The sequence below is a fragment of the Manacus vitellinus genome, unplaced genomic scaffold, assembly GCF_001715985.3.
Source record: "Manacus vitellinus isolate BGI_N305 unplaced genomic scaffold, ASM171598v3 scaffold_1_pilon, whole genome shotgun sequence".
Classification (NCBI taxonomy): Eukaryota; Metazoa; Chordata; class Aves; order Passeriformes; family Pipridae; genus Manacus; species Manacus vitellinus.
Window position 1 is genome coordinate 6,314,735 of NW_021939396.1, and position 13,803 is coordinate 6,328,537.

The 13,803-nt window shown below is 36.5% G+C and overlaps 1 protein-coding gene across 2 annotated transcripts in view; it reads left to right on the top strand.

Moving 5' to 3' along the window:
• Positions 1–13,000, top strand: part of ZFAT (zinc finger and AT-hook domain containing) — a 113,080-nt gene extending 100,080 nt beyond the window's left edge. For both annotated transcript variants that reach the window (XM_008924688.3, XM_018076489.2), the window contains 2 exons: positions 593–723; positions 11,784–13,000. In XM_008924688.3, the coding sequence (XP_008922936.1) occupies positions 593–723; positions 11,784–12,023 (371 nt within the window). In that variant the 3' untranslated portion in view covers positions 12,024–13,000. The remainder of the gene's footprint in view (positions 1–592; positions 724–11,783) is intronic.
• Positions 13,001–13,803: the final 803 nt, after the last annotated feature.

The window sequence follows — 13,803 nt, forward strand, 5'->3', positions numbered from 1 at the left end:
TATAACCACTTTCTGGTTTTAATTAAATTATCTGACCTAGGTTCCCATCGCAATATCAACATCAGTGTGAAAGGGTTTGGGATTAAGAGATGAGATTTATTCTATTTGCTGTCTCTTTCCTATTTCTAACAGTGATTAAAGCAAATATAAGGCAGCTTTACATAAGTCTGACAGTTTCTTTTGATTTCTGACTGTGGTTATAGGTATATAGTCAGGTTCTGTTTGAGGTGAATGTCTGGCAAATACACGTTTGGGTTTATTAAGTCTTGCAGCTTCACTAATTTGCAGTTACTGTTGTGAGTTGTGCTTGTTGTTTCTTATTCAATGTGTTCTTTTAGATCTCTTTCAAATAGGCATAAAAGTGATCAGTGTGGCTTCACCTGCTGATTCATGTATTCCGTGGGCACATTTGTTTTGTGAATATTTCCCTGCCATAGTTCTGTTATTAGAGTGTCTTGTTACTGAGCTGTTTGAAATGTACAGTGAGCTGGGGCTAAGGCAGGAGGGGAAAGAGAGCCTGTACCACTTAGGTTCACATACCCTTAGAGCTGTTTTACTGTAATGATCTTGTGGCTGCTCTCGTTCTGATAAGGTGAAAGACTTGATCCAACAGCTGTAAACATCCTGCAGCAAATCATTGAGTTGGGTTCAGAGTCCCATGATGCCACCGCGGTTGCTTCTGTAGTTACGATGGCGCCTGGCACGGTGACAGTAGTAAAGCAGGTAAGAGCTCTTTTCTTCTCTAAAGCACATATATTTAATTTTCATTTATTTGTTGTGAAGTAGGTGTTACTTTGCAAGGGCCAGATTTTAAATTACTGTGCAAGACATGTATAGAATTTTTTCTGAACTGTTTTTTTACTGCGTGTTGTGTGTATGTCTGTTTACATGTCTACACATATACATATTTATACGTATATGCATATATATTTTTATATAGAAAAATGCATATATTTTTGTATATATGTAAAATACTATTGAATAAATACACATATATGTGTACATGTGTATGTATGTGAAAATACAGCTTTTTTTGAGCATTGTACACAGGCACTTAATGCCACTGTCATCTAAAAGAATTGGGAGGTCCTTGGTATGCAGCAAGTAGAAGGAAATAATTTTCAATTTGAGGTGCCTGTTGGGTTCAAACATCAAGACTTTTGCTCAGTATTTCCTCCTCACAGATCTGCTAACTTTGTTACTGGCATTTTTCATTCTCCTCACTCCAGACTCCACTTATTCCTTCTGTTTCATCATGTCTTTGCTTATCCCTTTTCCCATTGTGTTCATCAGTTCACTGGGGTCTCTGCACTCAATGTGGTTGATAGGTGAGGGAAGGAAAGTACATGAGAAATTTTAACTTCACAAAGAGTTTAAGTAACTCCTTTTATTTAAATGAACCAAAACTGATTATTCTGAATGCTAGAACTAATTTTTGAGTTCAGCATTTTTTTGTAGCGTTGTGGACACTGAGTTCATGGGAGCTTCACCGAAGTGGGAAGTTCATAGTCTGTGGAGCATTTGATAATTTCTAAACTTGCTGCCCAAATGTCATGGAGAAAGAATTTCAAGACAGAGCGTTTTGAGATGTTCCTTTGAAATCCTTAACAGGTATTTTGATTAGAAACCCTGTAAGAGTTTGGGCTGGGTTTTTTTTGTAAAATAACAGATCCAAATTTGGAAACTAAATTCAGTCATTAAAGAGAAAAGGCAGTTTACTCCAATTATGTGCAAGTTTCAAAGCAACTTTTACAGTCAAGTCATTGCCAGTGTGCATACTGTGCTCTACATATGATCTATTTAGGGGCTGAATGCAGTATTAGTCATTGGTGTTTGTCTGTAAATGTTACTGAAACAAATTCTTCCCTTAAAAATGCATCTTTTGAGGCCTTCCTACTAAAAGTGCAGGAGAAAGGGGCTACTAAAGTAACAGCTACCAAGAAGTAATGTTTTGATATTTGAATGTTATCAAAAATACATAATTTACAAAATCTGATGATTCTTCCTCCTCCAGTTGTTAAATCTGATCAATGTCTGATTCATCTTAAAATCTATCATCTTCCTTGTTAGACCATCTGAATTTGCTGGTAGCTATTTCTAAGTAAATATTTATATTCCAAATTAATTTTCTTCCTTGCTTCTTAATCCATATTTATAGCCTTTTGAGTTTACAAGCTGCTAAGCCTTGATCGCTTTTTTTTCCCTTGCCTTGTGTACATCAATGACTCTCACTGGTCTGTTGTCAAACTCTTAAGCTCCACTCCTATATCAAATGAAATACTGAATTCTTGGAGCACAGATCTCTTTGCTGCTTCATTTTTTTATCTCCTCTCCCTCCCCACCACCACTTTAGAGTCTTTTTAATATAAAGCAGCTTTTTTCTCCTATGTCTAAGTGGCACAGAAGCAAAATCAGTGAAGAATTCAGATACCTCTCAACCTGAGTGATCTTGTGCTACCTCTGTTTATGATGACTTTTGCTAAGGATTTACACTGATGCTCAAGGCACTGTTCCTCTGTGAACATGTTTCTTGCATGTTCTGAAATGCCTGCTCATTTCTTTCTCTGGTAGCCCCAGTACTTTTCACTCTATGTGTGCAGGAGTTTGCAGATCTCTGATTTCCCAGGGGAAGATCAGGTGACTTACTGTTCACTGACCTTTAGTGGGCTTTATGGAAGCACAGCAAGGACCAGGGGAGCTCTTTAGATGATGATGATGATCTATCTTTTTTAAATTTTTCTTCTTTCATTTTTCTATTTTGTTATTTTTTCTCTTTTAATTTTTTATATAATTCAGTGTTTTATCAAAGTCTGTCTGTTCTGTTATAGAGCTGTACTTACATTCCAGCCTGTCTTCCCACCAGAAGATTGCTCATTTGTAATCTGAGGGAAAGAAGTCTTTAAATGTTATTAACATGACTTACTCCTTCCCTGTTCAGAACAAGATTTTTCTTCAGTACAGAGTTGCTTTCTGTGGGATGTCCCTCATTTGTGAGGTTTTAATTGTAGTAGGTTCCTAATTGTTAACCTTGAAGTGACCTTAAGATGTGCAGATTTCACTTTCCTTCTGAAAAATGCATTCTAAACTTTCTACTATGACCTTCAACTTCTCTTGTGGATTGTGAGACAAAGAATTCATTCAGGGTGTCAGCAATATATCAACATCATCTGTCACTGAATTTCCACTCTTGTTCTCTAATGGCCTCACCGAGTCCTTGCTTAGCAGCTCGAGTCCATTTTCTTTTCCTTAACATTTATTGTAGTTCTGATTTTTATCCTGTTATGTTTGTTTTTTTCTTTTTTTCTCTAAGGACATACATTATACATTTTTCATTTTAGTTCTTACCTTCATATCTCATTTTTAGCTAGCCCTTCCATGTTGCCTTGATATTTCTCTGTTAGCACCAAGAAATTTCTTCGAAATCGTAAATTACTAGAATGTTTTAAAAGTATTTTTTGCTGTAAATGTAACACTAAAGTGTTCCTATTTTTTGTCTTCCATTTCCTCCCTGGAAATTTCTTTTTCCCACAGTTGTCCTTTCCTTACTTTTCACTCATAAAAGTCCCATTTACGCTTGATCCTTAAAATTATGCTGCATCTGTCAGTAATGCTGCCATCCTCATGCTTTAGCACTTCCTTAACCTGTGTGCTCACATACCTTCAGTGTGCTGTACTCATAGAGCTTCAGGGTAATACAAGACTTTTACCTCCAGAAACAAATTGTCTTTATCTCTAAGTCCTTTTCAGCATCTTGGAAGATATTTGATACATTAGTTAGGTCTAACCGGTGTAAGTTTAAAATTGTTTTCCACTAGGTCACAAAACAGAAAGGAGGGATTATTCTATGAAATTATTGTTCTGGGTTGCTTGTTTTCTTACCGCAGGGATCTTAAATCATGAGTACACATGATGGATGTGACGGCAAGATCACATTGTCTCTTCAAAGCTCCCAGCTCCTGAACTGCATGTTGAGAAGAAAAAGATTTCAGTTTTGACTTTGGAAACTTCTTGCTTTTTGTTCATAGGAATGATTTTATAAAAAAAAATGCTTTGATAACATAAAGATAGCCAATCCCAGCCCGGCTCAGGATTCAGATTATGATTTAAAACCCCAAAAAAGCAAAGCTAGCCTTGTTGAGTTTGAATTGTGATTGGGAAATAAGAATCATTCTGACAATGTCATATGTATGGGAGCTTTCAAAGTTTGTGTCTAGAGCCTGAAATGATTTTAGGTTATTCTTGCCTGCAAGTCAGTATTCTAATCAGTTATCAAAGTTAAACTTTTTCTGGTATCTAATTTGGAAGAAATCTTGTTGCGTGACAGCTATGAAAACATACAACCGCTAAGGAATGTAATATATAACAAATGCCCCCAAAAAAAGAAGTTAATAATGTAATAAAGTTTTACCAGTATGATCAGGGACTGGCAGAAATCCACTCTGAAGCTTTGATCACAGCATGGCAGGGGTGTGAATTTGAGTCCTTTTCAGTTACTAGTGATCCAGTCCAGATCTTTCTCTGGAATAAAGAGCTAATGAAGATAATTCTTTATAGCATGACATTTGAGTTGTTCTGCACTGCTTAAAGACCAAAAAGTAATGAGGTGAGGAAAAGGAAGAGGAAAGAGTGCTAAATTTGAAGAATAAGTAGGAAAGAGGCTAATAAATGCTTAGAAAAGGGAGGAAGTACTGTTCACAGTGATTGGTAAACATAGGCAGGAGATGGGGAGAAAGCAGTTTTGTGGGAACAGAGCACGTAGCAAGGTGGAAGCACTGGAAGTGTAAACCAAGACACTTCCCTTTCTGCTCAGTTGACTCTCTGTAGCCTATTACAGATGTACTTTTGCCCTTGTGCCTGAGGGTGGAGATTGATTCATTTGGGTTTTTGTTTATTTTGCTAGCAGAGGCTGTTCAATCCATTATTTATATAAGTGGACTATTTTCCTAGCTCACATGCTGAATATAAAGGCAGGATTGGAGGATGAGCAGTCATACCAGTATCACAGACACCCTTGATTTACAATCTCTCTGTTCACAGACTTTTCACACAGTGTATCTGTCTGTTTACTGAAACAGAGACAGAGAGTGTTTAACTACAAACTGCCTTGATGTATAGTTCTGTCTTTTAGCTTGTGTACATCAAATAAGGATGTTAATTGTTCCTTAAGAAGTTTGTTCCAAGTTAAACATTTGTTTGATTTAAATACTGAGTTTCTTGTGAAGAAACATTTCCCTCAGAAATGAGCACCCCTGATATCTTATATTTTGCAGAGGAAACTCTTTCAGTGTATAGTGTCTGCTAAGTTATTCTTCAGTTAGACAAGATTCAAAGTGCATTTTCTTGGTTTCAGAATACATAAACATCCTTAGAATTTTAGTTCCAGAATCCCTCACTGCATGGACCAGAACATCACAAGCGTTGCCCCTTCTTGGCCTGTGTCCATCAGCTCTAGTTTTTTGTTTGTAGCTGTTGCTCTTCCATTTCCAGTGTTTTTGTTAGTGGGAATGTGTAATGGTAGTAAGATACTTTCTGATTTAATTAATTTATTTTTCATCAGTGCAATGTATTTCTTGTACCAGATCTCTTTGACACAAAGCGTAGAATGCATGTACAGGTCTTTGTCCAAATATGAGGTTTTATTTTTGCATCAAATTACTGAACCAGAGCAGTAGAATTTTAGATTCCAAACCAAAGGTTTGTATTGGTATATTCTGTAGTAACCAGTTAAATTTGGTTGCATGTTATCTGTTTGCCAGGTTTTTTTTCATTTAGGTAGTGATGGTGATCTGCTGGTAATTTGCTATGTTTAGTCCTGTGATGCTGTATTGGGTCTGTGTGCCCTAGAGCCATCACTTCAAACTCATTCTGAAGATGGCTAAGAAGATTGTATTAACCACTATCCATTGTTATTAATCATTAAGGTGATTATATCAGCCTTTCTGCGCGGTTGTTCATCAGCAGTCCACTTTATTGTTCACCCCTGTGGGGTACCTTTCCTGTTGTTCAAGGCAGAAAGCTGATCTCCTCCTCAGGTAGGTCCTTGGGCCTTGCCTGCAGGTGATTATCTAAATGATGCCGATTTGTTCTGCATGATGACTCTTATATGGTCTCTTATTTCAACCACTTTGCTAAAATGGTTGTCCAAGCTATCATTATTTTATGGTACAGTTAACTCTGATAGTCTTTTTTCTGATGCTCACAGATTATGTTTTGTCCCTTTTGTATTCTTTCAGAAAAATTCAAAGATTGCTGTCTCTCCTTCTCTTGACATCACACTCTCTTATTCTGTTCGCTTGATGTTCCTTTTTTTGCCACACTAAACAAAACCTTTTTTTTCCTTTCCAAGGTTTTTTACTCCTTTTCTGACTTAGAGCCCCATTTCTCATTAGCTGTGAAGATTTTGACTCCTACCTTTGCGCAGTCCATGAAGATTTAATTGCTCATTACTTTTTTTCAGACAAGTTTCTTAATGCCTTCTTCCATATTGTGATTAGTTATGTGGATTTTTAATGAGGAGCAATTTGTACCTCATTGTCTTCTCTCAATTACTTGTCAAAAGTATGATGACAGTAATTATCTGTGCATAGGCTATTGGTGTATTAATACTAATGCTCATCAAACAGAACTACTACTGTCTCATTTATGTTGTACTCCCCCACCTCCCTTTTTCTGTGTCTGCTTGCTGTCTCTTATACTGAAATTATAAGGCCTTCGGGGCATGAACTATTCTTTACAAGTAACATAGCTCATACATTCAAGGTCCTGACTCAAAGCACTACTTTGATATTAACAGTAAAGAGTAGTAGTTGGCAGTTGAATTTTTTTCTCCTTTTCTCCCACTCAGGAATATGAGACAGGACTGACGCTCTTACTGCTCTATAGGCTGAAGTGAAGAGTTAAATCTATTCCTGAAAAGCATAGTAAACTATTTTCAGCCTAGGCATAATGTGCTCTAAAGAATAAGTATATCAACTATTACAATAACTAATCAGATCTTTATCAGAGGATAACCAGAAAACACTGGATTTCCATGCGTTTCACTCTTTATTTTAGTTCCTTTCATCCTTTTATTCTGTGATCTCTTCAGGCTCCAATAAAATCCTACCATACTAAGTCACTTCCTTTAAAGTGACAGCAGTAGGAGTGCACAGCAACGATTACACATCAGCTCAAAGCAGATCACAGAGCAGAGTTTTGTAGTGTAACACATCTTCTAAACTAAATATCTAATATTAGCATGGCTGTCACGTCACAGGCTACTGCACGTTGTACTTCAGCAGCACACCCTGTATTTCAGTCTGGCTTGGATTGGTACCTGTGTGATGGTAGGTGCTGATGTTAGTCTAGAAAATTTGCCAGGACATGGAGTTTTATATATGTTGATTGTCAAGTTTGCAGTTGTTTTAGAACATGGAGCAATTTGATGCTTCCTGTGATGGTACCAGCAAAGGAAAATGTTAACTGGGGCAGATGGCCCTGTTTCCTCAGCTTTTGTGGAGTTCTCATCATCTCTGTAACATACAGATGTCAAGATTGCTGTCCTGTTAGAGCTCTTAAAACAATGGGAATGTTTTGAGGCCATTCTGCCAATTTGAACCATTGTCAGTCACAGTCTCTGTCAGGATATATTCAAGCAGCCAGTTGCTAAAACTTTTTTAAAATCTGCATCAGCGGTATGAAGGTTTGTTTGATTCCTTGCAGTTTTGATTTTATGCAAAGCAAGTCTTTCATACTCAAGTCTCTTATTATTCTGAAACCATTGTGCGCCAGATTGTTTTGTAGCTCATTATAGAGATTCATATGATCAAATTACAGTGTTTTCTGTGTCTTTTTCACACAGTATAACTATATGTAAACTAGAACTGAGAGAGTTCAGATTATTCAAACAATATTGAACAAAACTTGTAGGCACCAATGTCAGGTGGCACGTCACATATCCAGGTGCTCTCTGTGATCTAAAATGCTTATGATTCACCTTTCATCTCAATCCTTTCTGTAGATATTTTGTATATTTTCTTACTGGTGTTTTATGATATAAATAGGAGCATCTGTAACCTAGTATAAGGTTTTGAAAATCTGAAAGATCTCTGTGATTAAATTTTTTTCCTTATGGTAAACTGAAAGGCATCACTGAATCTGAAATCAAGGGAGAGGTTCCACAGAGGATTTGGGAACAGGCCCAGCAAAACTGTTTTAAACACTACAGACCTACAACTCCTGCTGACTTCAAATAAAACCAAAGATATTACATTATTTCACAGGATGAGCTCTAGAGTAAGGAAAAGGCTTTAGCATCTTACTGCAAATATTTTCTTTACTCTTTTTCAGAAAAGGGAAGAAGTGTATTTTCCTTAATGACTTGAATTAATTTATTTCAAAATAAAAATGGCTTTCTTGCTTTGAGAGGAAGAGATTGGTCTAAGAGAGACTCATTTTTAATGACTACTTACGTGTATTTGGATGGTCCTCGGATATGTAAATTTAGAACATTTGGAATTTAGAAATGTTGAGCTTCTTATGAAAACATGGTGCTAAAAGCCCCTTTGGCTTTTGTGGAGACGGATTAAGTTAATAAAGAATATTTATGCAGGTACTGACTTGATTTAATATGCCAGCTGTGTGTGGCTTCAGCTCCTTGCTGTCATTCTCTAACGAAGGATAAGCAGACAGATGCTTTTCAGCTGGCTCTTAAACAGAAAAGAGGTCTTGGATGCTACTCTTCAAAAGATTTCAGATGGCAATAAAAAGAATTGAGTGTAGTGACTTCATTCATTCTAATGGCAGCTGTCCCACTGTTTCATCAATTTGAGGGATGTAAATTAACATTTTGAGATTATTCTCTGTGGAACAATCTAATAGGAACCAAGCAGATGCATGTAAACATTGAACTGATTTGAAATGCGAATATCCCAAATAATGTGATGATTTGTCAAACTAAAAGGATTACAGATAGCTGTCCAAAAAGGATACTGGAGGCTAGAAACACTAGAAATAAGGGCATTAGTCTTCTTTACCCTGCATGACAATGGTAATAAACCCACATGGATAAAGTCAGGTAGGGAGGTTAAATTAACTTTCTTTATTGACCATTTTCATTTCAAAAGCGTATAAAACTGAATAAGTATTAGATTGCTGCTATTGAATTGAATGAGGTTCTGGTTTCATTTCATTTTCGTGTCAACTGTGCTTTATTTATTTTCCTTTCTTCATTATTTATGTACATTCACAAAACTATATTTACAGTTAGTTATGGGTTTTGATTTAGAGTGACTACGGTGAGATCCATCTCATACTGTGTTGTGCATTCTCACAGCTCTTGGCAAATGCAGTGTAATTTTTCTGGCCTGAGGCATGTTGTTAGAGGTTTATGTAAAGTGCATTAAAACAAGAGAAGATAGTGTATATTACATAATTAAAGGACCACATTTTAGACACCCCTATTTTTGTATTTGTTTGAGCATCTCTAAAATCAAGGGCTGTAATTGTGAGCTGATTCATAACAAGCTGGGAGATCCTAATTATCTAACATTTTTAACTGCAGCTTCCTATCTGAATTTGCTAATGATTAGACTTTCCTCTGTGCATTACAGTCTTCATTAGCAGATCTTGTGCATGTCCTTACTTGCACAGAGGAGCTGACATGAGCAGGTAACCTCAGGAAGGGGAAGAGAACAGTCAGGGAAACTGAAGAGGAGAGATTTAGATTAGGTGTCAGGAATAAATCCTTTACTCAGAGAGTAGTGAGGCACTGGAACAGGTTGCCTGGAGAAGTTGTGGATGCCCCATCCCTGGGGGATGGTGTTCAAGGCCAGGCTGGATGGGTTGGAAGATGCCTGTGGCGGAGGGGTTGGAACTAGATGATATTTAAGTTCCCTTCCAATCCAAACCATTCTGTGATTAGATGACTCTTTGATACCTGTATTTTGCAACAACATATATTGGTTTTCAGAGAGTAGTTGCAAATTCTATTGTGTCAAGAGAAGCATCACCTAATTGTGTAGGTCGTTGAGCTTGAACTTTAGCAGAAGCTGTTTAAAGTAACTGTCAAATAAAATGTTCAGATATGCTTGGTAAAAGAAACAGAATGTGAAAAGGACTTTATGCCATTCCTGTATTTTTATCCCTGTAATCTGAATCCTGTGCAACAAAACCAGAGTCAGCATCAGTAGGTACGATTGTGCTATTACATTAAGGTTGATGACAATGGCCAGGTTCCCTTTAGATGTTAAATCTTTCACCAGATAATATCCACATATATTTCATCAATATATTACAGCCATACTGACTTAGGGACCTCTGAATAATTTAAAACCTGAACATATTCATTATTGTTGAAGAAAAAGCCTTCTATAGCCTGATGAATTGAGTGAGAGTTCAAAGTGATATGAAGTCCTGAGGGGTTTGTGTGTCTCTGAAATCTTCAACTGACAGATATTTTAAACACAAAATAAAAAAGTTAAAAGCAAAGTCATTGGAATGGGTACTCTGGGCAAAAATTGAGTGAGCAAAGAGCATCAGGAAAACAAACATATAGGGCTGCTTTTTCTCCTTGCTGGTCTCTAAGGGATCAAACTGATCCTTGGAATCTATGCTGTAGTTCTTCCCTTCTGTTCCCACTCCCCTCTTAAACAACATTAATCTTAATTATATTTTCTTGAACTTGATTGTTCTACTTTTGAGTCACCTTCTAACTAAAAAAAAATTGACCCTTCCTAATTTGCATAATTTAGATTCCACACTTTGTAGAATCTACCATGTTTGACCTGTTCTTTTAAAGGTCACTTATGAGTTCAGTGCTGCAGGACCACACTGAGATCCAGTGAACTGAATTATAGAATCCCAGAATGGTTTGGGATGGAAGGGACCTTAAAGATCATCTCATTCCAAACTTTGCAGGGACACCTTCCACTAACAAATACCTCTGTATACTGAAAAATTACTATTCCATTCTCTCCTCAAAAGTAGATTATTTTACCACTAACACTTGAGAGAATGCATTTTCTCCCTAAGACTTACAGTTTTGTGATATTTTTATACTCCCCTGGAATACTTTCCATGGGAATTTTACGTGGATCTGGTAGAGAATTAAGATTTGTTCTTGAATTCTGGTGCTTACTGTATTTCAATACTTGACAGGCAGCTGTATGAACTCTTTAAAATCCCACACTGAATGGTGTTGCTTTTTTCATTTTGACAAGAAGCAAAATGTTCAGTAAAATTTCTGTTATTTTCAATTGCTTCTGTCACTCTCCTTTCAATAATGTATGTATTGCTGCCTCACAAACAGTAGGCCTTAGGATTCTATTTCAGTAATATTTACATTTCACATTTTTCCAATGAAAGTTTGTTAAGGTTTGCAATGAAATTTTAATACTTATATGAGACCTGATTGACTAGGGAAAAAAAGAAATGGGTACAGTTTTTTCGTGTGGTTTTGTATGGATTCTCATCTCAATGCTACTAGAGTTGTTTGACTTCAGATTTATTTAAATAGGAGCAGTTTTGAATGAACGACTGCTGAGAGATTAAAGCTCTGCAAAGACCAACGTTACTGGAACTTTGCATCTCTCTGTGCATTTAACTTAGATGCTGTGTTACTGCTTTCATTATTCTGCCTTGCTATACACTCATTAATCAAAAATGATCACATTTTCTGTAAAACCGACATTTTCTTTCAAAACTAGGTGATCGCTAATTCGTGTGCTGTATTTCCATTAATCATCATAATACCTGGTACTTACTGGAAAGGTGAAATTTCTGTAACCTCTCAAATTTCTCCTTAGGTAAAAGAAGAGGAGCAATCAGCCAATCACACCTTGATGATTCAAGAGACACTGCAGCAGGCGTCAGTGGAGCTGTCTGAGCAGCATCACCTGGTGGTCTCATCAGATGAAGTGGAGGGGATTGAGACAGTGACTGTCTATACACAGGGTGGAGAGGCTTCTGAATTCATTGTTTATGTTCAGGAGGCTGTGCAGCCTGTGGAGGAGCAAACTGTGGAACAATCAGTGCAGGAGCTCTAGAGAACAGCGTTCAAAGGAGATGGCTACTTGATTTGTAAAAAAGTTTGGGTTTTTTTTTCCCAAACAAAAGCGATCAAGGTGATGGACTTTAATCTGTGAAGTGATCTAACTAGTTGGATTGTATGAGTAATTTAGACATCATGTGCGAAAAACCTCCTCAGACTTTTTTCTTTTCTAAAAAATGGTCATATTTTGAGGAAAAAATATTCTTCCCTTTCTCAGAAGATCTCTCACTTGATTCCTGTAAATCCTCACAAATATAATCTGTTCAAAACTGTGGTATCCCATGATAAGAAAAATCCATAAAGGTAGCTAGAATGTATAGAAAAGCCCATACATCCCATTTTGTACACACTTAATACGTGCTTGACTTGACTGGAAGCAAAATTGTTTTTTCTTTAAATTAAAAGGGCCTCTTATTTCTGAGTACATGCTTAGGAAGTGTCTGCGAAGTTGTGGTTCTAACCCAAACAAAGGTTCAAGACTTTAATTAGAAACGTACCACAGATGGACTGTAGTTGGTGCTTGTGAGGTGATCCTTTGAGTTTGAGAGGTATTAAAGCCATATGTGAAAATTCTGGGTACCAGTAGGATGACTGTTATTTAGATATTTGAATGATGATAACTCTTTCCATCCCACTGAGTAAGTACCTGTTCCGTAGCATAAATTGAAACCAAATCTGTCAAATTAAGGAAATATTCTTTTGTTTTTAAGAAAAACAATATATTCAAAAGATTTGTAAATGCTATAAGAGATGTATGTTCATATGTTTTAAACAGATGTGCTTGTAAATATGATTGTGTGAAAAAAACTTGTACAAAAAACTTAAGTAAATATTGACAAGAATCTAGAAATTCTTAATTATGCATGTATATAGTTCCAGATTTTTCTTCATGAATCTTGAATTGTTTCTGGCTTAATATTTTTAAATTTGAGCTATAAAAGTTATTAATAACGAAATTGTCATGTTTTCTTCTAGTGCTCTAATTTATTAAGTGCTGATTTCCTTTTCACAGCTAAGTAAAAACATGCTGGTTTACACTGACTGTGACAAATTATTCCTGTAGTTAGTAGTGTTTAATCAAGAAAGTGGCACCATGAAGTCCAGGCAGACTTTTCTATGTGATTGAACTTATTTCTGGGTGTTCTGGGTAGAAAAGTGGAGAAAAGCTTTTTACTAAGTGGATATAATGCAGTGAGTTGGTCATCTGCCTCTTCGGGCTCTGCTGGGTTCTCTCAATGCTGAACAAAATCAGTGGTAGCTTCTCCCTTAACTGTGGTGATAGGGAATTTAAATTTGTTCATGGAAAAGAACTGAGAGTTGTTTGGCTTTGATGGCAACTGTGTGTCCTCAGGTTTAGTCTTGAAAGTGCACCGGAAGCCCCAAGGATGTTAAGGTTGTAGGGTGGAGACCTCGTTGCCATTTTGTGTTGCTGACTGGAGCTGGTAAAAGTATCAGGATTAATTCCTTGTAGGTTTGGTAAACTTGACATTTGTAACATCATAGAAACTGATGCACAAAATGTATCAACTTGATTAATCTGCATAAGAAACCTTGGTTTTGTTATTAGTGGTTGAAATTCACTGTTGATTTGCAAGAATAATGCTTTCTGTTGTCTAGAAGAGAAGAAAGAAATATCAAAAACTTAGAATTTATTGAATTATTCACAGCCCACTTGCTGTTAAAACCACATTTGGAAGAACATCCTGATCATATGTGCTAACAGTGATGATTTTAACATAAAACCTCTCTGAATCAGTTCAGCAATATATTGTGTT